This window comes from Cavia porcellus, unplaced genomic scaffold (assembly GCF_034190915.1).
Source record: "Cavia porcellus strain 051 isolate PalLab524CR breed Dunkin Hartley unplaced genomic scaffold, mCavPor4.1 scaffold_14, whole genome shotgun sequence".
Classification (NCBI taxonomy): domain Eukaryota; kingdom Metazoa; phylum Chordata; class Mammalia; order Rodentia; family Caviidae; genus Cavia; species Cavia porcellus.
Window position 1 is genome coordinate 73853422 of NW_026947497.1, and position 24372 is coordinate 73877793.

A 24372-nucleotide genomic window follows, 5' to 3' on the forward strand; every position below is an offset into this window, starting at 1 on the left:
TTAAAGGCACAACTTACTCAGTTCATAACTCTAAATACATACTAAATAGGGGCCCAGTAAGAAAAAGCGGTAACTTGTAAAAAAAATAATAATAAAGCCATAACCTCTCCAATGTTCTAGTTTCCACTTTGCTAAAGATATCTGGATTCTAAATGCTTTCAGTTTCCTTCTGCAGACTTGTGGTACCTTTCCACAGGTACCAAAGCCAGACCTCAAATTTCAGGTCTTGTACCCACACCCTCTGTAGAAGACTCAGTGATTCCTTCATAGAGACAGCTGTCTGTACACACAGCTCTTCTGCCATTGTGAACAATCTATAAATTAATGAGCTGTTAGTTGAGAGTAGAAATTTAGGTTATGACTGGTTTCTTACTTAGCTGGTTAGTATTCCTGACCTCTGTCTGTCTCCCTCACTCTCCCCTTCTCTCCCTGCCTCTCTCTCTCTCTCTGAAAAAGGATACTCCCTGGGCCACCGAGTTATTTTTAAACTCACATGGCTGTATTCCTGGACACTTCTCCCAGCCTACCTGGCCCGAAAGAGATTCCGTTGAGCCCTGGTTGTCACATGCACCTGAGTCACACTGAATAAGTGTTCTGTCCCATTGTGTGTCACTCTGTCACCAGAGCTCCAGCATGGTTTTGGGGGCAGGGCGGGGTTGTGGGAAGGGGAGTCTTTCTTTAGCAAAGGCAACATCCTGTCCTAGCCAGGTGAGTTTCTCAACATGGGAACGGAGGTCTAGGGGCAGCAGGACCCTTCCTGTACCCCTCCTGCGTTTCCTCACTCTGTGTGTATGTATGTAATGAGGTCTTTGCTGTTTTTGTATTTTAAGTCACTCTGCCTCTCACCCTTTGCTAAGGTAAAGACCGAGCTACCTTTTTGGGGTGCAGTGACCAGGATCTCTTTCTCCCTGAGGGATTTAGTGTACAGCCAAATTGCCACTCCTGATGTGTATTCCTGATAAGCGCACCCTAACTGTGCTGGTTTCAACAACCACAGCGACTAGCACAGCGTCTGAGGCCGTAAGAGTTTGGCGCAGGCAGGCTCCAAAGGCCGAGAGGGCGCCCGGGGTAGCGCTCGGATGCTCCGGTGGCGTGCGCGCGTGCCAGGGCAGCGCCGTGGGCGGCTTGCGCGGGCGTGTGTGCAAGGGCACGCGAAGGTGAACGCGCAGGACGGCAGGCTGGGGCCCAGGGCGGTGCAGGCCGAGCCTGGCGTCCGTGCCCTCGCGGGGCGGAGCGTCCCAGCCCAGGCCCAGAGCGCGCCTGGTCCCGGCGGAGAGGCCGGCGGTGCGCGCGCCCGGGCTGGCGTTGGCGCTGGAGGCGGCACCCACGGGGCGATCCGGGCGATCGCTGTGGCTTTGGCCTCTCCCGGTGTCGATGGAGACTCTGTGGCCGCTAGCAGCAGGGTGAGGCCCGGGACCCTCGCAGCTGTGGTGGGGTGCGGGAAGGCGGCCTGGGCTCAGGGTAGGTAGGGGTCAAGGAACCTCTAGGTGTCTGAACCAACTGTGAAACAGGAAAACTAAGTCGGTGAGAGGTACGGGGTCCAGTTCAACTTATTTACAAAATACTGAGTCCACAGGGAAAAACTGGTGTCTCCAAGTCACAGGCCTGATGGGGTAGAGGGGTACTAGAAGCCCAGCCTGTTTGTCCAGGCTTTTTATTCCTGCTCTCTCCTCTGAAGGGAAGACGAAGAGTAATACGAGTGATTAGTGTTACCTTGGATATTGGAAATCCTGGTGGTGATACTACTTTGACGTTCAGCGCCATGGAAACCAGTCCTGTGCTGGAAAAACTCAGCCATGTGTCCTCCCCAAGCCTGAGTATCTCGTTTCTTCATCCATTAAACATTTGCACTGCAGTTAGCTGTGCAGGGTGCTGTGCTAGAAATTGAAGGACTAGAGACAAACAAGCACCAGCCCCCTGTTGGGGGGCAAAAAGCCCCCAGATAGCCTGGGATTTTAGCTCAGTGGGACAGGCGCCTGTCTGGCAAGGGCAAGGTCGTGAGTTCCATCCCAGGGACAAAAAAAAGTCCCCAGACAGCAGTCACTGACAGCAGGTGTAGGGAGTGGGATGACCTACCTCTACAGAGCATTCGCTATGCAAGCTCAGTGGATGTCCTGCGAGACCTAGGCAAAGATTTGACACCTAACCTGGATTGGGGAGCAGAGAGTTTTCTGAGAATGGAATTGAAATCCAGGGCCTTCACACTGAGCTACACCCTATGCTTGCTTTTGTTCACCTCCTAATCTTGGATTGCAGGATCCACTTCTTACCTGGATCTTTGAGAGTAGAGCATTTGGCGATGTTTGGAAGTGGCCATTTCAGGTAGAAGGGTCATTGTTTGACAACAAACAAACTCCAAAAGAGACAGCAGAATCACAGCAACAGCCTCCATGAGTATGAATCCCCACGACTACTTTGGTTTGCCTAGAATGGAGGGGTGAATAGAGGTCAAGACTATAGAAAGGGTATTATGAGTAGAATACTAGTCATTTTCCTGTCCTGGAATATAATATCTTGACACCCACAATTTAAAGGAGGAAAAATGTATTTTGGCTCATGCTTTTAGAGATTTCACTCCCTGGGTTGATGACTTCGAGGCAGAAACAGCATGGGGAAGGTATGTCGACCAGGAGGCAGAGAGCGGAGGCAGAGATAAGAATCCTCCTGCCCGTTTATATTCCCAGTGACCTGCCTCTTTCCACCAGGCTCCATCTCCATGAACTCATCTATGGCTAAGTCACTAATGAGTATAGAATCACGGTGATATAACCACTTTCAAAAGCACTACCTCTGAACATATGAGATGTTCGAGAGATAGTTAAATAAACCATAGCAGGTTGTCAGTGGTGGGAAACTCAAAACAAACCACGACAGTGTTGTGGCTGAGGACAGATAATCAGGCCCAGAATGCAACTCTGACATGTACAATCGGAGTGTTGGACCAAGGCTCTGTGTAGCCTGAGTGTCTGAGGCCTTAGCCAGTCTTGAAGCACAGGGTTTCTTCATGGAAGCAGGACAGTGGGTGAAAGTTGCCGCTACAATAGGAAAGTGTCCTATGGAACTGGGGGCTGTTGGACAAGGACGAGGCTCTGATTGCTTATTTTGGTATTTCTGATATCTAATAGTGATCGTAAGAGTATTTGGTAATGATGTGCTCCTAGATACTCCACATCAGAGGTGGCCTCTTGGGCATGAGCTTGTCCTTGTGTGTACAGGGAGCACTTATTTCTTTTGCTGCATCCTCAGGGTCCAAAACGGAACTATAAACAGAATAATCTGTTCTGACAATTGAAATGGGAAATTTCTCATACAAAGATTAGGACTTACCTTTGTATTACTCTATTATAAATAATTCATACAATACTGTGCAAGTGAGCTGTGAAAATGAACCATCTTTATGATGAACTGGAACCCACGAGAAACCAGACCACACATTGTACACGGGAAGGAAGCTTTATTGGGCAGGGGGCAGATCAAGACAGCCTTTGTTTGCCTTGGAAAAAGAATTTTTAAGGATTGTTCGTTCAGGACAGGGTGAGGGGCTCTGTCGGTGAGCCAAGTGTGAGCAGTAGATTGTGACAGAGTTTGTCATCCGGTACCTTCCTAGGTGAGCTGATTTTTGTGGTTTTTGAACAGTTCAGGGAAGTTTCTTTTCTTGCAACCCAAGCATGAACAGGCTCCGAAGACTGGCTGACCCTTCACTTTACCTTAAAGATGACACACAGAGATGGTGGTGGAGGACTTTATAAACCTATCTTTAATTGGCTCTGTGTTATCTCCATCTGTGCCTGGAGAACTTGGTCTAGGTAAATCAGCTGGATCAAGTGGACCTGTAACACCCATTTGCCTCAGGTCTGTCTGGGCACCATGCAGATGCTTCTAGCCCTACCTTGACACTCAGTGAGTGGGAGAGAAGCAGAGATCCCTCAGCAAGTCTCCACTGCTCATTTACTCTCTGTTTCTGCATGTGAATGTTTATGTGAAATCCGTATTTGTGTGCATCTGCCCTTTCTTCATGTAATGGGTAAATGAGGAGAAAAGATGAGATGTTTAGTAGCAATTCCTTTAGTGATGCTGTTCATCTGTGGTATCAAGAAGGACCATGAAGCCTGGAGTAAGAAAGTTGACCTGAAATTGATTACCAAGCTTGTTCCTGTACCATATATTTTTATGTCTGGTTCTTAACTAATCAGAGTCTCTGTTCCCTCGTCTGTAAAACAGTGATAGTAATAATCAGTTCAAAATTGTTAACAAGGATCATGCATGTTATCTTTTTATAGGCACATCCCTCCCATCACTTCCTTATCTCCTGGAAATTCCTGTATTTCATTTTTATATTTTATAACTTTGTCCTTTCAAGAATGTCACGTGGTGGAATCACAGACCATGCAACCTCACTATATTTCTCTTGAGATTCATTAAAGTTTTGCACTTATTAATAGCTTGTCCCTTTCTGTTTCTTAGTAGTATTCTATGGTATACCATCATCAGTGTTTTTATTAACATGCATTAATCTTATTAATAGGGTGCAGTGTGATATTTTCAAACACGCATACAATCCACCATGATCAAATCCAATCACTAATTATCCACTCACACCCCTGCACATGTGCCTTTTAATCTCCATCCATCACTAGTGTGCTTTCAGGTCTACTTTTTAAAAGTTACACATGGGAGAGAAAACACCCAATACACTCTACTTGTCTTTATGTGTCTTGCTAGTCTTATTTCTTGTTATTAAGATTTTTATTTGTTCTAGATATCTTCCCATGTCACATGCATAGGGTGCAAATATTTTCTCACATTCTGTGAGAAGTCTCTTCACTGTTGTTTCCTTTGCCAAAGCTTTTGAATTTGATGGAATCCCATTGGCATATTCCTATATTTATTCTCTGTGTTTTTGCTTCTTATGTGTTAGATGTCCCATATAGAAAACAATTCCCTGGAGCAGGGAGATGGACCACAACTTGAGTTCCAAGGTTGTCATTGACTGCCTACATGACTTTAGGTCTGGCCCTTAACTCATCCGAATATCTCAAGGTATTCTTCCTATTTTTATTATAGTAGATTCAAAATTTCAGGTCTTACATTTGGGTATTTGATTTGCTTGGAGTTGACTTTTTATAGTGTGGGAAATTGGGGTCAAGTGTCAAGCAACTGCATGTGGATATCAAGTTTTCCCAGTCGTATTTATGGAAATGTACTCTCTCTTGCTGAGGATTCCCTCGGTCACTCAGGGGTCTGGGTTTCCATAGGAATATCAGTATTGCCTTTTCTAGTTCTGTGAAGAATGTTATCAGTGTCTTGATGGTTATTATATTTTATCTGTAGGTCACTTTGGGTAGTATCCATATTTTAATCTATCAATTCTTCTAGTCCCCTAATGTGGGAAACCTTCGTTGTGTTTCTCATTCAATTTCCCTTACCAATGTTCTGTAATTTTTAGTGTGCTGGCCTTTTACTTCCTTGGTAAAAATATCTATTATATTTAGATATTTTGTGGCTGTTGTGAATGAGATTGCTGTATTGGCAGAGAGAAAAGCTACTGATTTTTCCATATTGATTTTTTTTTACACTTTTTTTTTTCTTTTTATCGGTGGGGATCGAACTCAAGACCGCCTGCTTGCAAGGCAGGTGCTTATGCCACTGAGCTAAATCCCCAGCCCCCGACTTTTCTATATTGATTTTTTATCCTGCTACTATGCTGGATTTATTTTCAGTTCTAATAGTGTTTTGGTGGACTCCTGGTTCTTCTATATATACAAATATGTTATCTGTATCAGGGATAATTTTGCTTCTTCCCTTACTAGATGTATCATTTTTATTTTTTTCTGTTGCCTAATTGTCCTATAGTAGTACTATATTGAATGAAAGCAATAAGAGTGGCCATGCCTTATTTTGTTCCTGATCTTAGTAGAAATGCTTGCCGCTTTTCCTCATTCAGTGCCATATTGGCTACAGGTCTGTCATAAATAGGATTTATGAAGTTGAGGTACAGTCCTTCTATAACTCATTTGTTCAGAGCTTTTATCACAAAGAGACGTTGAATTTTACCAAATGTTTTTCTCTATTCATATGGTCATATGATTACTTTCTAGTTTGTTGATATGATGTATTACATTTATTGACTTGTGTATGTTGAACTATCCTTGAATTCCTGCCATGAAAGCAGCTTGAGCATGATGACTGATCTTTTTAATTTTCTGTTGAATTTCATTTATTAGCATTTTGTTGATGAATTTTGTATCTATATCCATCAAGGGTATCAGTGTTCACTTTGTTCTTGTTGTGTCTTTGATTTTGTTAACAGAGAGATACTGGCATCATAAAATAAGTTTATAAAAGCTTCCCTCTTTTCAATTTTCTAGATTAGTTTGAGAAAAATTGATATTCATTATTCTTCAGAAGTTTTGATACTATTTGCCAATGAAGCCGTCTGGTCCTGAGGTTTTCAATGATGAGAAATGTTTTATTACTGGTGAAATCTCCTATTTGTTATTAATCCATTCAGGTTTTTTTTTTTAATCTTCATGGTTCAGTTTTGTTAGGTTGTATTTGTGGAGATATTTCTCTGTTTTTGTTAAATTTTCTGGTTTGCTAATATATAAGTATTCATATTAATCCCTAATGGTTCTTTACATTTCTGTGATAGCTGTAATGCTTCCTTTTTCAATTCTAATTTTATTTGTTTAGGGCGTTTATTTTTCTTGATTAGTTGAACTAATGACCTAATAGGTTTTTTGTTTTGTTTGCTTTGTTTAGTTTTGTCTTTATGAATTATTTTTTTATTTAAAGAGGAAAAAAGCAAAAAAGAAAAAAGGGTAGAAACACAGAATTTCAAAAAAATAATGTCAAGAAGTGTCACTAGTTGATAAATTACATATTGTCATCTTAGAATTAGTTGTTCAAGTCACAAAATTAAAGTATAGAAAGTGGACAATCAATGAGAAGTTATCTGCATTCAACAAAAACAAGGATGAAAGTAAAAAAGATGGATTTCAATAAGCAAGAATGCATCTCAAAAACTTATGAAATGCAAAAGAAATCCTAAAGATAGGAGCAAAGACAGATGAAATACTTACTTGAAAAGAGTAAAACAAGGTGGCCCCATTTGAGACTCCTTCTGTCCCTCTGAGTCTTGTGGTGCTGGCACCTTGGAATTTTGGGGAATATGTGAAATCCTCTTCCAAGGTAAAACTAATGTGCAGATTTCAGATTATTTATGTAAGTGAGCTTCACGTAGTGGCTAGGATTATCAGTGTCTGTACTAACACCGTTTCTGATGTTCATGCTTTCACTCGTACCCCCGCAGAGGGGTGAGTCCCCTTCCTCTAGCAGCAGAACCAGTGAGAGATGCCAGGGATGCTTGTTTTTATCACTATGCTGTTAGTTTAGGTCTCTGAATTCTTCCAGGTTTTTAGTTCTCTCTCTTGCTGTTTTCCCATGGTCTCTAACGGTCACTCGTCTCAAAATGCAATTGCACACCTATGACACTGGTTCTTCTGTGTGGATGAGGTGAGGTCTGAATACTTCCAGTCATTTTAATTTTGAGAGCACACTGTTTTATAATGATTCACGGTTGCAGTTCAGCTCAATTGCTCTTAGTTTGGGGATATAATATAAAATAAATAAAACTACCATAAAAACTTGTGTACAAGCTTCTGGATGAGCATGTTTCTGCTGCCTTCATCCTCTGTGATTAAAAACCTAGGAGTGCAATTACAGAAACCTATAGTAATCACGAGGTAACTTTTTAAAGAAATTATGGAATCATTTTTGGATTGGCTATGGCATTTTCCATTGCCACAGGCCATGAATGAGTAATGCAGTGACTGCATGTCCTTGCTAACATTTGGCATTACTACTATATATTTTTTTATTTCTAGTAAGTGTGTAGTAGCACCTCACTGTAGTTCTAATTTGCATTTCCCTAATGACCAGTGATGTTGTACATGGCTTACCTGACATTCTGTGTGATTTTTGGTGAAATGTACGTTCATGTCTTTTGCCTACAGTGTGATTGTATTGTTTGTTTGTTTTCCCCTGTTGAGTTTTGATAACCCTTTATATATTTTAAATACTGGTGCTAGCTTTTGGAGTGCAAATGTTTTCAACTTTGAGGACATCCAGTTTATCAATTTTTTTTTCTGTTGCAGAGTGTACTTTTGGGCATCAAGTGTAACAACTTTTTGGCTACCCTAAGTCATGTGTATTTTCTCCTGTGTGCTTACCCTACATTTTATAGCTTTACATGTTTGTATTAAGTACAGGATTTCTGTGACTATCTGTTGGTGTCGGTGGTTTTTGCTTTGCCTTAGGTTTTATGTTTGTTTTGTTTTATCTATAGATGTTCAATTACTATAACACTAATTACTGAAAATCTTTTGTACAATATCATATGATTTTCACTGGTTAAAATTGCCTGTGTAGATCTGTTTTATCTTAATAATCAGATATTTGGATTATAACCAGATGGGTGTTATCTAAATTGCGTCCCTAAAAAGGCTCAAAGCAGCAGAGACCATGGTAGGAGCAGATTCAACTCTTGTGCTTTGGCGACTTCCTCTGGTGCTGCTTTTACATTTTATGCATTTGGGGATCTGACAGGTAACTGGATACAAAGTCCTCCTTGCTAGAACAAGTTTCCAGACCTGTGAATTTGATAATATCTGAAGTCTCTTTTTGCACCAGTTTGCTGTGATCCTAAATTGTCTGGGTCAGAATTCACTTTTCCCACTGCCCAAAGTTATAGCACTGATAAGTATGAAGTAGAAGACTGAGAGAAAAGCTCACATATTAATACCTGGTCCAATTATTTTCCATCTCTACATTATAATAGATAAATATGAGAGAATTTTCTAAACGATGGCTTACCACAGCCTTTTAACCTGTACAATGGGATAATAACATAAACTGAAAAAGTTGTGGGGGTTATTTTGTAAGTTTGTAGTGTTAATTGAGCTAATACATTTTAAAAAAAAATGATACATTTGAAAGTACTTCATGTTCAAAGTTTGATTATTTTTTAAGCATTCTTTTTTTGGGGTACTGGGGATCAAACTCATGGCTGCGCACTTGTAAGGCAGGCGCTTATGCCACTGAGCTAAATCCTGAACCCATTTGGTTATTTTTATATGCATGACTACACTAGGTCTCAAATTCCAGTAGACAGCTGTGTGTGTTTTTGATTCCAATTCATGGGAAATACATTTGTCTGTATCACATGTATTACCTATTTTTCCTTTTATTCATGAGGCCAAATTGTGAGCTGCCATATTACTATGACTTAGACATCTTTGAGAGGGTAGTTAGAGTTAATGCTTTCCATAAAGTTGTTTTAATAGTTATTTTTCAACAGATGGACAGCTTACATTTGGCCACGTTTCTGTGACAGTGTGATGATTGAAGTTTTTCAACAGATGGCCTACAAATACTTGGGAAAACACCCTTCCATTATAAAATGTTGCAAAAAAGACTTTTAGAGTGCCAGAAAAATAAGTCTGAATTCCCAAGTCCTTAGCCTGTGCTATTATAATCATCATTTAGATAATTTGAAAGATCCCATTCCTGGCACTTGGATTTATTTTGTAAATGAGCATGCATATCTGCATTAGAGTGCAATGACGAGGAATACCCTGTGGTCAATTAGAGATTCAGCATGCATACAGCATTAAATCTTGTTTTGATTGTGGGTAGATGTATGTAAAGTTTTCTGGCTGAATTATTCTACTTCTATTCCATATGCAGAAAGTGTAATCTCATATAAAAATTAACTGTTGAAAACTTATATGTTCTTTCTGAACAGTGTTGATTTAGGAGAGAAAAAGAATCTCACCAGCTTAGAGTGTTCCAGCATACTCATCCATATGATGAGTTGCCCCAACTTCTAAGTTGTCCTACTTCTACTAGTGGCAATGGCCATCTTGAAATATTTCTGGAACCAGTAAGTGAGGAATCAGAAAATAAATGAGGTAGAAAGGGAAATGGTGGAAATCTAAGGTGGCATTTGTGATTGTTACCATGACAAAGATAATCTTCTGATGTTTAGTGGATGGAAGCCAGTATACTTAGACATGCCACAATACACAGCACATTTTTGGGCAAAGGAGAAATGCCCCATATCCTACATTTGCCTGAATAGCTGGCTGGACATCCATCTGTGCTTGGAATCTATCCCTGTTCAAAATTAAACCATGAAGTAAGTTTTGTAATACAAAATACTTTTTTGAATAATCTAAAAAATCTTAACATTCACACCATATAGCATCTATCCACACCCTACTCCTTGATTTTACCAAGTAGCATATAAAAAGCTGAGAGACTTCGGAGCTTATGTTCTTGAATCCTGGTATTTTTATGTTAATTAAGTGTAAGTATATAGAAACATCTTTTAATGAGACCTATACTGAACATTTATGTAATAAAACAGAGAAGTCTAATATATTTACTTCCCTTTCATTCTCTCTCTATTATAAAGAGGATATATTTTAATTCTTAATAGTTTTTAAATGTTAGGTATAAGCTATATTAACCATGAATTTGGGGATTTAAATGATTATTGAATTTTTGATCTACTGAAAATTATCAGGAGGAGAAAAGCACTTGTACAGAAAATTAATCAAGAGAAAACAAATCTGTTCCTGATTTATCTATTTGGAATCTTTCAAAGAAAAGCCTTAAGTATTTAATATTTAAGACATGAGGAAGAAGTAAGGCATGAGTCTTAAGTATTTAATGTGAAAGACAGTCTCCATCAAGTCTGTAACCCTCTGATTCTGTGTCAGTCTTACTAAGTGAACTGACAGACCCACAAGCTTTAGTACTACATACTTGCCCTGGTAGCAGAAACCCAAATAATAAATAAAAAGCAAAATAAAAGATAATAAGAAATAGGGACTTAGATCCTTCTCAAAGAGCAAAGGGATCAAGAGATGGGGAGGGCCCGGGATTTAACTGTGCGACACAGGCATCTACCTAGCAAGCACAAGACCATGAGTTCAATCCCTGGCACAAAGAGACAGAGGGAATGAGAGAAAGGAGAGAGAAAGAGGATGAAAAAGGAATTTAGATGTGTATACCTACTAGCTCTGCACGGGAAGCTAAATATTATGTGCTGATAAAGAAAATGATCTGAGAAACACTGATTCTCTTACGGCCAGTGGTATCTGCTAGTCGACTTTGTGTCTGTCATTGCAGATGGCACTTAATGACTGCTTCAGTTTGACCTACCCAGGAAACCCCCACCCGGGAGACTTGATTGAAGTGTTTCGTCCTGGTTATCAGCATTGGGCTTTGTACTTGGGTGATGGTTACGTTATCAACATAGCTCCTACAGGTAAGGCTTGTTACCAGTTGCTCCTGGAAGCTTTTAGTTTTCTCAAAATAAGAAATAGTGAACAAAATACAACAAAAATAAAATGTGCATAGTAGATATAGCCAGTGAATCTAGGTTCGGGGAAGGACTTAAGACCGAAGTGTCATTGAAGAAATCACAAAGATCAATCAGTGTTAAAAATCACAATTAAAATTAAATATAATTTCCAGCTGGAGAAGATCTTTTGATGTCCCATTAGGTCTTACAATAGATTATTAACATTCAACCCTTGCCGATAGATTACTTAGGATGTATTGAATGCTATTCTATGGATTCATAGAGATTTCCTTGCATAATTCAGCTTATATTGTAATATAGAGAGAGAACCAAGAACAAATTATCGAAGTGAATGTTAAAAGGGAGATAAGCAGTGTGGTAAAAAACAAATCACCTTGTCTTTCTGCCATGATGTTCCTGCCCTATAGTCAGCCAACCATGGACCCATTTGAAACTGAAGGTCACAACAAACTTTTCTTCCTTTAAATGGGGGTATCTGGTATTTTTTCAACAACAGGAAAGCTTTCCAATACAGAAAATTGGTACTAGACAAGTAAATGTGCCTATATCTGTGTGTTCACAAGCCTTGGGAACTGACTCATGGACAATTTGGAAGAGTTTAGAGAAAGCTTCAAAGGTTGTAAGCAGAGCTTGAGAGGCACTCTCCTTAACATTAAGTGTTCAGTAAAAATTCAAAAGAAAGTAACTTTTGAGAAAAAAAGTCTCGCGTATTTTATTTCTGCAGTTTTTTCTGCAGTTTTTACATCTGGAAAATAGTGCTATCTTCCTAGTTTCCACTGTGACACTTCATGTTCATACTTCCGTCTTAGGCTTTGTATGAGTGTGCTTCAAGTTCTGAGTTTCGAGCCTGCAGATGGAAATTCCTTTCTATTGTTATCCACTGTGATATTTTTCTTTTTTTTTTTTATTTAAAGAAAAGGAAACGAAAAAAAAATACATGGAGATTTAAAAAAAAGGGTAGAAATAATACTAAATTACAGACAAACAAAAGGTAAGAAATTGCCAGTTGATAAGTTACAAATTGTCATCTTCGAAATGGCTGTTCAGGTTATAGAATTAAAGTATTTAGAATGACATTCAAAAAAGTGACCCTACAAACCATTCTGCTCTATGGCCGAACGAAAGCTCCGTAATATGATTATCAGTCCCACCTATTTGTTTTACATCTCTAAGAGGATAAGGTTAACCATATCAAAACAGAACAGAACATTTTAAAAAAAAATAAAAAACAATTTAAAGAAATACAGATTTCAAAGCAAGTCCACTGGAGATCTACCTTATCTAACTGTCTCTAGCTTCTTACAAATAGTTGTCCCTAACTTCACCCACTTTCTATACTTATTGCATATTATAGAACTAATCAAATCATTACAGGATGATGGAGTCTTTTTAGGTCCTCAAGTTCCAAATTAGGGAAGACAATAGCAACTACCATCGCATCTCTCATTCTCTTTGAGATAGCCGTCCCCATCTCTGCATATGCTGAAGTTGAGCTGAAGAAACCAGTCCAGAGTCATTTTAATCAGCAAGCAATAGATTGCTAGAATTTATATTATAATGCTACAAAATAAGCCTCGGGTTTTTCAGGTCTCTTCCTCAGAGTATTTGTTCCTATCCTCTCTGTATTATAGGGAAAAGCAAGTCATAACAAGACAGCGAAACAATTTCCTAGATAAACATGCAATGGATAAGACTTATAAAACTATAATATAAATGATCTTCCGTAGCTACTATGTTTTCTCTTGTTATTTTCAATAGATTTGTCGACAACACTGGCTTATTATAGTTAAACATACTATCACCTATTTTTATAAAAACTTATCTTTGACTGCATTGTAGTATTTGAGAGCTGTTACTGATTCATACCAGTATGGATATCCTTTACATCTTGTCATGCTCAGAGTAGTTTCCTCTACTTTTAGGGTTGATTCTAACACGCATACCGATTTCAAATAGGATCAGTCAAGGCCAACCAATAGTCTTATGATTCAGATACAATTAAGATCAGTCATAGTAAGACAATGTAAGTAATACAGGATTTCACCTAAGTCAATAGGAAAGTAAGGATAGTTACCATGGTATAACCTGCTATTTTTGGTTCTAGAGGTCTGTGTCCTCAAATCTGATATGAGTGGACAGACCAGAACAAATTTAATTCAATCTAAATATGGCACTAGGACTACTGTGTCTTTTAAATCGTTATACACCATTAGCAATGAGCTCTGCTTTTTTTTTTAAAATATAGTTTCAGAGCTGTCTCTACTAAAGACTAGCTTACCATCTCTGCCTCATGTCTGCTACTCCACTTTTCTGCTATAATTTGTCCACCTTATTTCCTCATTTCATGGTCTGCCCCGTTCACTGAGGCCTCTCTGCCACTGTAGCTGTAATCCTGATATCTCTTCCTCTCTTTCTCTGTAATGTCCTTCAGCGCTCTCTGTAGGGTTGGATTGGTGGCCACGAACTCCCACAGTTCCTCCTTGTCTTGAAAGTATCTTATTTCTTCATTAATTTTTAGAGAGAGTTTTGACGGATATATGAACTTAGGTTGCATATTTTTTTCCTTCAGGACTTGGAATATTTCTCCCCACTCCCTTCTTGACTTAAGAGTTTGTGTTGATAAGTCTGCTGTTATTTTGATAGATTTCCCGTTATAGGTAACCTGCATCTTTTCTCTGGCTGCTTTTAATATTCTGTTTTTTTGGTGGATTTCTGGGATCTCAATTATTATATGCCTAGGCGTAGATCTGTTTTGGTTGTAGGTAGCTGGCGTTCTGTATGCTTCTTTTATCTGGATATCATTTCTTTTTGCTATACGTGGGAAATTTTGCTTTAATATCTCTGTGAATATTTTTTGTATTTCATTTTTGGATGTTCCTGCTTCCTCACTCACATTCTTTATTCTTAGGTTATGTATCTTTTTATCATCTTCCAGTTTTAGAATTGCTTCTTTCTGGTTCCTTGTTATTTTTAAGAGGCTTTTTCTTTCACGTTCATAAGCCCTAAATCTCTCTTCAAGTTTCAGAAGGTTGTCTTTAGTTTCTGTCAAGGCATTTTGCCAATATTCAATGGAGTTTTTAGTTTCCTGATATTCTCTTTGGATCTGTTTCATGTATTCTAAGTTATGCTTAAATTCTTCTTCAGATGCTTCTCTTTCTTTTCTGATTTCCTCAGTTCTTCCATCTGTGTTCTCTTGGGCGGGGCTTGTCATTTCTTTAATTAATCTCTTTATATCTTGCCTCACTTGGATCAGGAGTACATCTTTAAATTCCTCTATGAGATCATGTAAGTACTTTTTAATTTCGGCTGATGCTGTGTCGAGTAGAGGATGGTTACTGTGTTTGTTCTCTTCAGTGTTTAGTTCTCTTGGGTTTAATTTCTCCTGTTGAACAGCTGGAGATTTTTTTTTATTTTTATCTCTTGTCATGTTTCTGGTTTCTTTCAGACTGTCCTGGAGTTCTCTGGCCCTCTCCGAATTGCTTAGGGCCTTTCAGAAGCGTGCTGGCTTGAGTTTTTGCTGTCCTCCCCAATTTGCTATTATCTGGGGTAGGCTGGGATGTAGGGGCGATACAGTCTAGTCTCTAGCCTCTGTGTCAGTTAGTTCATAAATTAGGCTGTACTTTCTGGTTGTCACTGAGTTGTGACTATTTTGTATCTGCTTATTGGGCCCCAAGCAGAGGCTTGGTTTAGCCCCAGTAGCTCCTGCCAGTTCTCTTTGAATCAGAAGCAGCTGAGTAATGGCACAGGATTCTGCCCAGGTCCCAGCCGTTCTCTTCCAAACCTCTCTGTGATAGGAGCACCAGAAAAGCAGATCTGCCCAAAACCAAGATGGCTCCCACTAAGTTCTCTGTGTGGAGCTGAAGCCAGCAAGTAATCAGGCTCTGCCAGGACTCAAGATGTCTTCCACCAGCCCTCCCTACAGGGGGACCTGGTGATGTCACCAAGCTGCGGTTTCTGCCGCCAGGCTAATATGTCTGCACCAGACTCTGTGTTATTGATTTCCCCGTGGTGGCGGGCCAGCTGTTCTCTGGCCAAACCCAGCAGCCGCGGGGTTTTCTGTACTCACCAGAGTCCGGTGCAAGTCCTCGTTCCAGGACCGCCGCACACCAAGCTGTCCACTTTTCCCCCACTCGCGGCTCAGCGCTGACCGGTCAGATTTCTGTGCACCGTTTAGATTTGAAACGCCAGAGCTTTGTACATCCGCTCTGGTGCAGCGGTGCAGAACTGGCTGCTACTTGGAGTCTCGATCTGGGTCTCAGTTTCCCGCAGTCCCCAAAAGCAACTCAGCTTTTCGTGTTGGGTCCACGAGTCTGTTTGTTGATTTAAGGGCGTGGGATTTGCAGCCTCTGGTCTCAGCACAACTTTAAATCCTCCAGCTGTACTGTCTTGGTTAATAAGAATCGCTATCGATTTGTCTGGTCCTCTCCATGCTGTCTTTTTTTTAGCTTTGAGTTTGAATTCTCTGGAGAGACTCTTCGCTCGATCCCCTAGCTCGCCACCATTTTCACAATTCCCCACTGTGATATTTTTCAAGCCGGTTTACCTCTCTAGTCAGTTCTTTCATTTTTCCACTGAGTTTTAAAATAATTTTTAAAAGGTTTAGCAATTGAACTAGCACAGTTACGCATGAAAGGTATAAGAGCTTCTCATGTGTAATGTTAACTAGAAAATGCTACTCCACTGGGAAAGATGGTGGACCAAAGAGTAATACAAACATTAGCTGCTAATTGTTACTGTTTTAAAGCTTGGGTGGCCCCTGTAAGCTTGTGTTTGGCAGATGATTGGATCTACGACACTGTCCTCATCAGTGGGATTGTCCCCTGATGAATCCATAACTGAATGTCAGGAAGTTGGACATGGTTGGAGGTAGGTCCTGGAGGTGTGACCTGGAAGGGTTTATCTCCCTCTTCCATCCCTGTTTCCTGGCCACCATGACATGAGCAGCTTTCTGCACAGACCCTCCACCATGCTGCCTCTACTTTGGAGTCAGATGACTGTGGACTGAACACATGGGCCCAAATGAACCTCTCCAAGTTGTAGCTGGTGGATAGTGTGCTCCGTTGACAACAGTGACTAAGACAGTTGCTAAAAGAAAAATGTTTTAAAATGCTGGTTATGTAATGACTTTTCTTCTCATGAGTCACCTGACCCTGAGATGCTTTTGTGCATCTTTGTCAGATGCTGAGAAAGAACTGTACCACAGAAAAAGTGGACAGTGATCCAGGTAAGGGGTTCTCACCCAATTTATTCCATGAGACAGTAACAAACTCTTAGAGTTTTTCTTTATCCACACTTATACATTGTTAGCAGTACTGCTAATTTCTAGAGTGAATATTTATGGTTGTTGAGATCAAATGGGCTTTGTTGTGAGTATACCTGAAGACCAGAGCTAGGTCTGATCATCCCAGCATCTCGGAAGTGTTTCAGTAGGACACTAACGCTGGCTGACCTGAGCTCTCCTCACAGATGGCAATCCTTCGACATTCACAAGCGCCAAGTCTGTGTTCAGCACCAAGGCCCTGGTGAAGATGCAGCTGTTGAAGGATGTTGTGGGAAATGACACATACAGAATAAACAACAAATATGATGACACGTTCACCCCTCTCCCCGTGGAGGAAGTCATTCAGCGGTCAGAGTTTGTCATAGGACAGGAGGTGTCGTATGACATCCTGGACAACAACTGTGAGCATTTTGTGACTTTGCTTCGCTACGGAGAAGGCGTCTCGGAACAGGTGAGCTAACTTTAGGGGACACAAAGTTATCCTCTTAACCTTGAGGATAATGTAACAAATGAAAATAACAGGAAAATACGAAAAACTGGGGGACAGAGAAGGAAACTGAGTTGTTCAAGGTTGTAAAGAAAGTGACTGGCCAGTGTAGATACAATGAATTTGGAACTAGAAATTCACATTGGGGATTTGAAATAGAATCAAGGCCCCGCTTCCTGGCAGTTTTACTGTCTTCTGTTCCTCAAAACTTTCTCGTTACCTTGCCGTGCTGCAAACTCAAATCAATAACTTTGTTGTTGGTACTGAATAAGCCAAAAAGAACATTGGCTTTTTTGAGTGGAAGTTCATTTGCCAGTCACACAGATTGTCAACTTGATATTCTTTTCCAGTGGTGGACAGAAGTCAAACGATATACCCTGGTGAGTTATAAGTATTTTCGCTTTCCTTGCAGTAAAAAGTTTTCAGTGCAATGTTGTGTTTTTAAATAAATCCTTTGATTCATTGTACTTTTAGGTGACTTCCAGCGGATTGACTTCATAGTACATTGCAATTTGTACAGTTCCCACCATCATTTCCCACTAGACCACATTTCTACTGACCCCATGCTTACTTCACTTGCCCGAACCCTACTTTATCATTTCACCAACCCACGTCTATTGTTGACGTCTTAAACTGAAGATTTGTTAAAATGATATAAAAGAATGACTATAAAGCTACTATCAGAGGAAATTTCCTTCATCCAAAATACATGGAAAATGTTAATTTTTAAAATTAAAATATCAGGGGCTGGGGATTTAGCTCAGCGGCATAAGCGCCTGCCTTGCAAGCAGGCAGTCGTGAGTTCAATCCCTGGTACCAATAAAAACGAAAAAGACCAATAAAAAAAATTAAAATATCAAAAGTCATTTAATACCTAATAAATTTAATAGATTTGCTACCCTATAAATACTTTCTGAAGATTAAAAATTAGGAGACTCATACCATGAAAATTTTAGTCATATTTAAAAAGAACAAATTTATTAAGGCTTCTAGTATTTTGAAATGTGGATCTACTATAAAAACTTGTAGTCTGGGAAATGAGGGTCAGTGCTTCTCAAAAAATCTTGAGAACGTGGGAGGTAAAGCGCAATGAAAGAAATGACACATTTGTTATCATTAGGAGATAATTGAACTGGAAATTCATTGTCATTAAGAGACACATTAATATGATGAATGTTTCATTCACACAAACGGTAAGTTGCTGTTGAACTGGAACACAGGGGCTACACAATTCCTCCTAAAAACCCATGATACATCTGGGACACGGGCCCTGCCCCACTTGTTTTTAATGATAAAGTTGCTCACTGCACCTGGAAGTGACTTACCTATTTATTTAAGGATTCATAAAATGGCGGTGTATTGATCAGAATGTACAAACTTGAGTTATACAAGATACAACCAGTTTGGAGATCTAGCATGTTATCAGTACTGTGGTACATACTTTAAATTTTGCTCTAAGAATGTATGTTAGGTGAAGTGTTCTTAACACACAAGGAAAAAAAGAAAGCACAGAAAATAAAACAAGATTGCTACAAAAACCAAAAAAGATGGTGGGAGAAAACTTTTGGAGGTGACAAATAGGTTTCTGAACAATTATTGTGATGACCACTGTGTGGTGTGTGCCTATCTCCAAAAACACCAAGTTGTATACACTAAAGATCTATAGCTTTTTGCATCTTAATCAGACTTCAATAAAGTAAGAATGTGCTAAATAAAAATGGATTCCAATTATCTTTTTACTTTAACTTTAACTTGTAATTCATTATCTTTCACCTTAAATACCCAGACCCATGAAAAAACAATTATTCCTCTATACAAGGTAGAAATTGTCCCCAGCAGCTCCTGATGATGAAGATGCTGTGACAGCCTTGTGAACCCACCTAAGCTCTAGCATTCTGTTGACTGGAGTGACCTCATCTTCACTATTTACCAGCTGAGTGACCTTGGGCACACTATTTGTCTGTGTTCCACTATGTACCCTGAGGTTGCTTTAAAGGTCAGAAGATATCTGAGGTCTCCATTAGCTAGTGCATTGTGATTTCTTCATCTTCATATGCAAGCATGCCTCCAATAGATACTATTTTCAATTACAGTATTTCAGGAATTTTATGAATCTTCATTAGGCTCAATAAAAATAAAAGAAACAATATAACCAGGGTTATTTATCAGTAAAATAATATGTTGATACTAATTAATAGTTAGTTTTAAATTCTTTCATTTTGGGGTTCCCTTAGGGGTTTGGGAAATTAGGCTCAAAAATGCTTCCTTGAGAAATGACCACGTAGTTCTCCAATTTAAGAAGTTGTAAATACATAAAATTGATTAGGAGGATAGAAAGTATTTGATCCCATCTTTTAATTTCTTAGTACTTTTCTGTATTTTTAGAAATTAGAAGAACTTCTAGAGCAAGTTTTAGGATCAGAGCAAAATGGAACAGATAGTTTGGAACAAAATGGAACAGAAGTTTCCTCTCCTTCAAATAAACATATAACATCCTCTACCATCAAAATGTCTGTCTTCCATTGATGAACCAACTTTGGCAAAGCATGATGAAAGTCAATGGTTTTACATTATGATTCACTCTGTGTTGTACATTCTGTGAGTTTGGACAAATTTAAAATGATATATATTCACCATTATGGTATCATAGTTTCCAAGTACTAAACTTTTAGTCTCCACCTATTCATCCTTTCCTCACTCCATACCCTGACAACCACTGAATTCATTTTGGCTGCCTCTGTAGTTTAACCTCTTCTAGCATGTCACGTAGTTGGAATCAAGAAGCATGGTGCCTTTTGGGTGCTGTAACACTTTGCCTTCCCCCAGGCAATAAATGAGAGTTCTTGCTGGTCCAAATACTCTTGATGGTATTCTAGATACAAACTATTTTGATAGGCACATTGGAATATCTTATTGTTTTAGCTTAAAATTACTCAGTTACATGCATTATTTGGCATCTTTTTTTTATTTGTTCCCTGCATATCATCTTTAATGATTTTGTTTCTTGATTTTTTTCCTTTTTTTTAATTGCAATTTTCGTTTTCCTGTTGGGTTTTTTAGAGTTCTTTATATCTTGCAGATAACTGTCTTTTATTAGATTTGTTTTTTGTAAATGTTTTCTCCCAGTGTGTGGCTTAGTTTTTTCTGTACTTTTCAAAACAAAGAAAAACAATATTTCTTGCTGTTAGAGTACAAACAAGTTATTAAAATGCATCTAGGTTTGTATAGGATGGCAACAACTTTGGATATGCCTGAGCAAACCGATAGATGAATTTACCCTGTTGGTGCTCAGTGCACCAGTGCAGCCTTCAAGTCTCAGGAAAGACTTTTATAAACCCTACAGCTGTCTGTACACTGCCTCTTCCAGATTCAGCTACTATTTCACTGGGCATGAACAGAGCCTCTGAATGAAGCCTTTATTATGCTGTACCAACAGAAAGGCTTGCAAAAGTTAAAGAATGTAGAATCAGATTTGCTGACACTGTAATCCTAAGTAAGTCACCAAGTAAAAGCTGTGTATACCAGCTCACCAAGAACATCCTGGTGCATTACAGTCCTGCAGGCCAGATCTCATTACATGGAACTTGGAGGGACTGTCCCAGTTACATGGGATTATATGATCTAGAATGAAGCTTGAATGGAATGAGTAGCTGGGGGCTTGGGGACATGCAGTGATCCTCTGGAATGGTGTCTGCTCTGCAATTTCAAGTAATTTTGGCTTGGGACCAAGTTTTCCATCCCCTCCTCCCACACTTCTTCTATTTATGACATTTCTCTAACATCCTATTTTTCTAGAGGCTGAAAATTACCGTGTCAGCCTGGCGTCTATCTGGGCCACCACCTGTCCACACTATCCTGGCCACACCATCCTAAAACTCCCCAGGGCTGTACCTTGCTGGCATTTGACACTTCTGTGGAAAGACACCTACTGAATTGCAAGTTTTTCACTGCCTGCCCCATTTCCCTGTATCAGACCACTTGTGGATCTCAGCATCCGCCTGGAATTATATTAGGATTTGGCATAGTTTGAGATCCCCATCCCTACTCATTATCAACTTGGCTCCCTTTCGGAATTTTGTCCCCATCTTGCATATCTGTGCCTCTCTTTCTCTCCCCAAGATGCTTGTCGGTAGCTCTGTACTATCTCAAATTCTGATTTCTCTTGAGGAATAATTTAGGTAGTGGCTTAATTCAAATTAACACATTAACTAAATACAAAATTAAATGTATGAACTAAAGCAGGATTTGTCAGGGCTGAGGCCAGGTTGTTTGGCAGAACCATTCCACCCCCAGAAAACAGTGTTTGGAGCAGAGGCAGGCAGTCACAGTTTACTTCTTCCCTGCAGACTGCAGGATAGTGTAAGGCAGTGAATACACGCTGTACACAGAGAGCAAATACTCCTACCATGTGTCCATGTCCTGGTCCTGATTCTCCTGTCTTTTCCCACCAGGCAAGCAGCAGTTAGTGAGGCAGTCTCGTGTGTGTGGCAGGCTCCAGGGTGGAGGTCTGACATCCACAGAGGGTGTGCTCAGATGTGAGGCAGGTCAGGTCACCAGCTGTTGGATTGGTCCCCAGTCATTTGAGGAAAATGTTTCATTGTATTTGAAAACGCTGTTCCTTGAATCCCAGAGAATCAGTGTTATTTTTAAGAATACCTGATGATTCTGAAATGTCTGAGTGTGACCTTTGGGTCATACAACTGCATTCAAACCTGTGTGGTGGAAGGCAATATTAGTTGAATGCTGTGAAAACCATGAATATTCATCAGATCTCTCATCATGGTGATGCATCCCTTAAAGTTATAAATGTCTGAACTTCTTTATGGACAACTGAGCTCAAGAGTGTTTTATTTTATGTTGTCTGTATGAGAAATTAATTTGACATGATAGGTAACACCAGTAGTGACTTCCTGTAAAGTTTTGTTTATCAGAATGGAAATTGTGTCAACCAAATAAGAGTTTATGGGTATTAGGGTCAGATCACCTCCCTGAACTATAGACACACACACACACACACTGATCATCCTGGTATAGACCCAACCAAAGTGCACATTCAGAGACTAAGGGACACTCAGAAGGACAACATGGGCTGTAAGTTGAGAAGACTCATTTCACTTCTAACCATCTAAGAGGTAAATCCACCAGCAAATTCCTTCTAGGCTTCAAGTTTTGCAAAGCAGGAATCGTGCTGCCTCTCTCACTGATATCCTGTAATGAGTAAGACTGCAAAGCTATCACCTATTTTAAAAACCTGAGGGCTAGAAGCCTATGTGTATTTGTCGGTATCTTTCCTATAATTATAAAAATTATCATTAAGTTTCTTCATCTTCGTCCAAAATTTTGATTTGGTATTGAACTTTACATAATGACTCTATTAAGACAGGCCTTTAGTTTAAGAAACAAACTATAGTTCATTTAAGATCCTGGAATGCTTTAAAATAAGATGTGGTTTTTGCTTTTTATTTCCTTTTTAGGCCAACCGAGCAGTAAGTACTATTGGATTGGTGACAGCTGTGGTTAGTACCTTCTCATTTCTGGGCTTGTTTCCAAAAATACAAGGAGCAAAATTCCATTAACAATTTATCGAAGAGATATTGGAACTGAAGGAATATGCGAGGAAGAAAAAAAACTCTGAAATGAATACTTATTTTCAACGCATCATAATTGTTCCTTATTCTGATGATGGACGGCATGCTCTTTAATAAATTGCTTGCTGATATGCTCGTAGAGCCAAGGCCATTTTTTCCCCCTACTTGCATAGATTTTCCGGCAGCAACTTGAACAACAACAACAACAAAAGCAGTAGCCTTTTCAGTGAGCCGGCAGAGAATCTTAACAAAATCACATCGCATTTTCTCTTGTACCATAAATATTGTTTTTCTTCTCCCTAAGGGTAGTTATTTTGCTAAAGGAGTGGAGACCATTTACATATGATTTTGAAGGGAATGCTAAGAGCTCTGAATTGTTAAGAGTTGACACCTAAATTGATATTCCTTTACTTGTCAAAAAAGAAACTGAAATGGAACGTTCGATTAGACAACTTGAAATTTGCGAGTCACAGACCATGTGCAGGGTCCCCCATCGTCCTGCACCTGCATGGGGTAGGATGGCAGGGGAGGTGAGGAGGGAATTTGTGTCAAGAGTGGCAGATCTAGTGATTTTTTACTACCATTCCAGAGGAATTCTTGGTGGAAGCAGCAGGTAGAGACAAGTAAGGCTTAGTTCTCTTTGCATCAAGATCACATGGGGCACTAGGACATTACCCCATGGACCACACCACTGGCCAGTGACACCTTCTGTTCCATTAACAAATGCATGGAGTGAAATAAGGAAACATCCTAGTAAGTCTCGGAGCAGAGTGTGATGGGAGAAAGAGTATGTTAGAGAAAGTAAACCAAAGATTCCATGAAAGTCTTAGAGCTACTCAACTGATTTTACTGTGCAAGCTAATATCAGAGTTTAATATAACAGAAGGGGCTGTGTGCCATTGTTCTGGCTAATAGAAACCCCATCTCTCTTCCCTCCTTTTTTCTAAATAACCTTTTCCCCTTCTTATGACACTATCTCTGGATAATCCCCAACTCCTCTCTCCTTTCACTGGTCTTCCAGGAAAGAGTGAATGTGTCCTACCATGTAGTGAGATTCCAAATTTACCTTTTTCAAAACTTTATTTTTAAAAATCTCTTTTGTTTTTAATTCTAAATTGAGACCCTCGCTCTTCCCTTATACCCTGTTCCCAAGTAATAGTCAAACAATGAGCAGTTTCCTAGAACCCTTGAATTACAGTGGAGCCAACAGCAGCTCAATGTGTTGCCTTTCTCCAGGTGTTTTTTTTTTTAAAAGGTTTTACTATTAGCACATTAATTGGTATGCTTGCTTTTCAATAAAGAGTATCTACAGGGCAAATCTTAATTCCAGCCAAGGGAACTGGCTGTGGCCAATGACAGCACTGGTCAATGGGAGATTTCAGTGGAGTTAGGAACCAGAAACCTCCTATGGTGCTCAACCCTTAATAGAATTGTGAACGTTCCCATTCCAGAAGATGGTCACAGATGTGTTGGATAATGTCGCAGCACAGACTCCACAATCTGTCGAAAATCTGTTAAATGAGCAAAATTAAATATATTTTTCTAAGAAAGCCTGAAGCCTAGTAGGTAATTTTAAATGTCCAAGAGGAATAAACTTCCTCTTGTATTCACAGTGAGGAAGGCA

At 39.6% G+C, this 24372-nt stretch overlaps 1 protein-coding gene across 5 annotated transcripts; it reads left to right on the forward strand.

Annotated features, from left to right (window-relative positions):
* The first annotated feature begins 683 nt into the window (after window positions 1–683).
* Window positions 684–22879, forward strand: Plaat1 (phospholipase A and acyltransferase 1). Of its 5 annotated transcripts, XM_023560282.2 has the most exons (5): window positions 1267–1403; window positions 4919–5040; window positions 11197–11335; window positions 16859–17124; window positions 22635–22879. In XM_023560282.2, the coding sequence occupies exons 2-5, from the start codon at window positions 4999–5001 to the stop codon at window positions 22734–22736; spliced, it is 549 nt and encodes a 182-aa protein (XP_023416050.1). In that variant the 5' UTR covers window positions 1267–1403; window positions 4919–4998; the 3' UTR covers window positions 22737–22879. The 5 variants fall into 5 exon arrangements, with proteins under 5 accessions (XP_063117312.1, XP_063117311.1, XP_003477141.3 ...); XM_063261242.1 differs by lacking the exons at window positions 1267–1403; window positions 4919–5040 and adding an exon at window positions 684–708; XM_003477093.5 differs by lacking the exon at window positions 4919–5040 and having other exon boundaries at window positions 1150–1403.
* Window positions 22880–24372: the final 1493 nt, after the last annotated feature.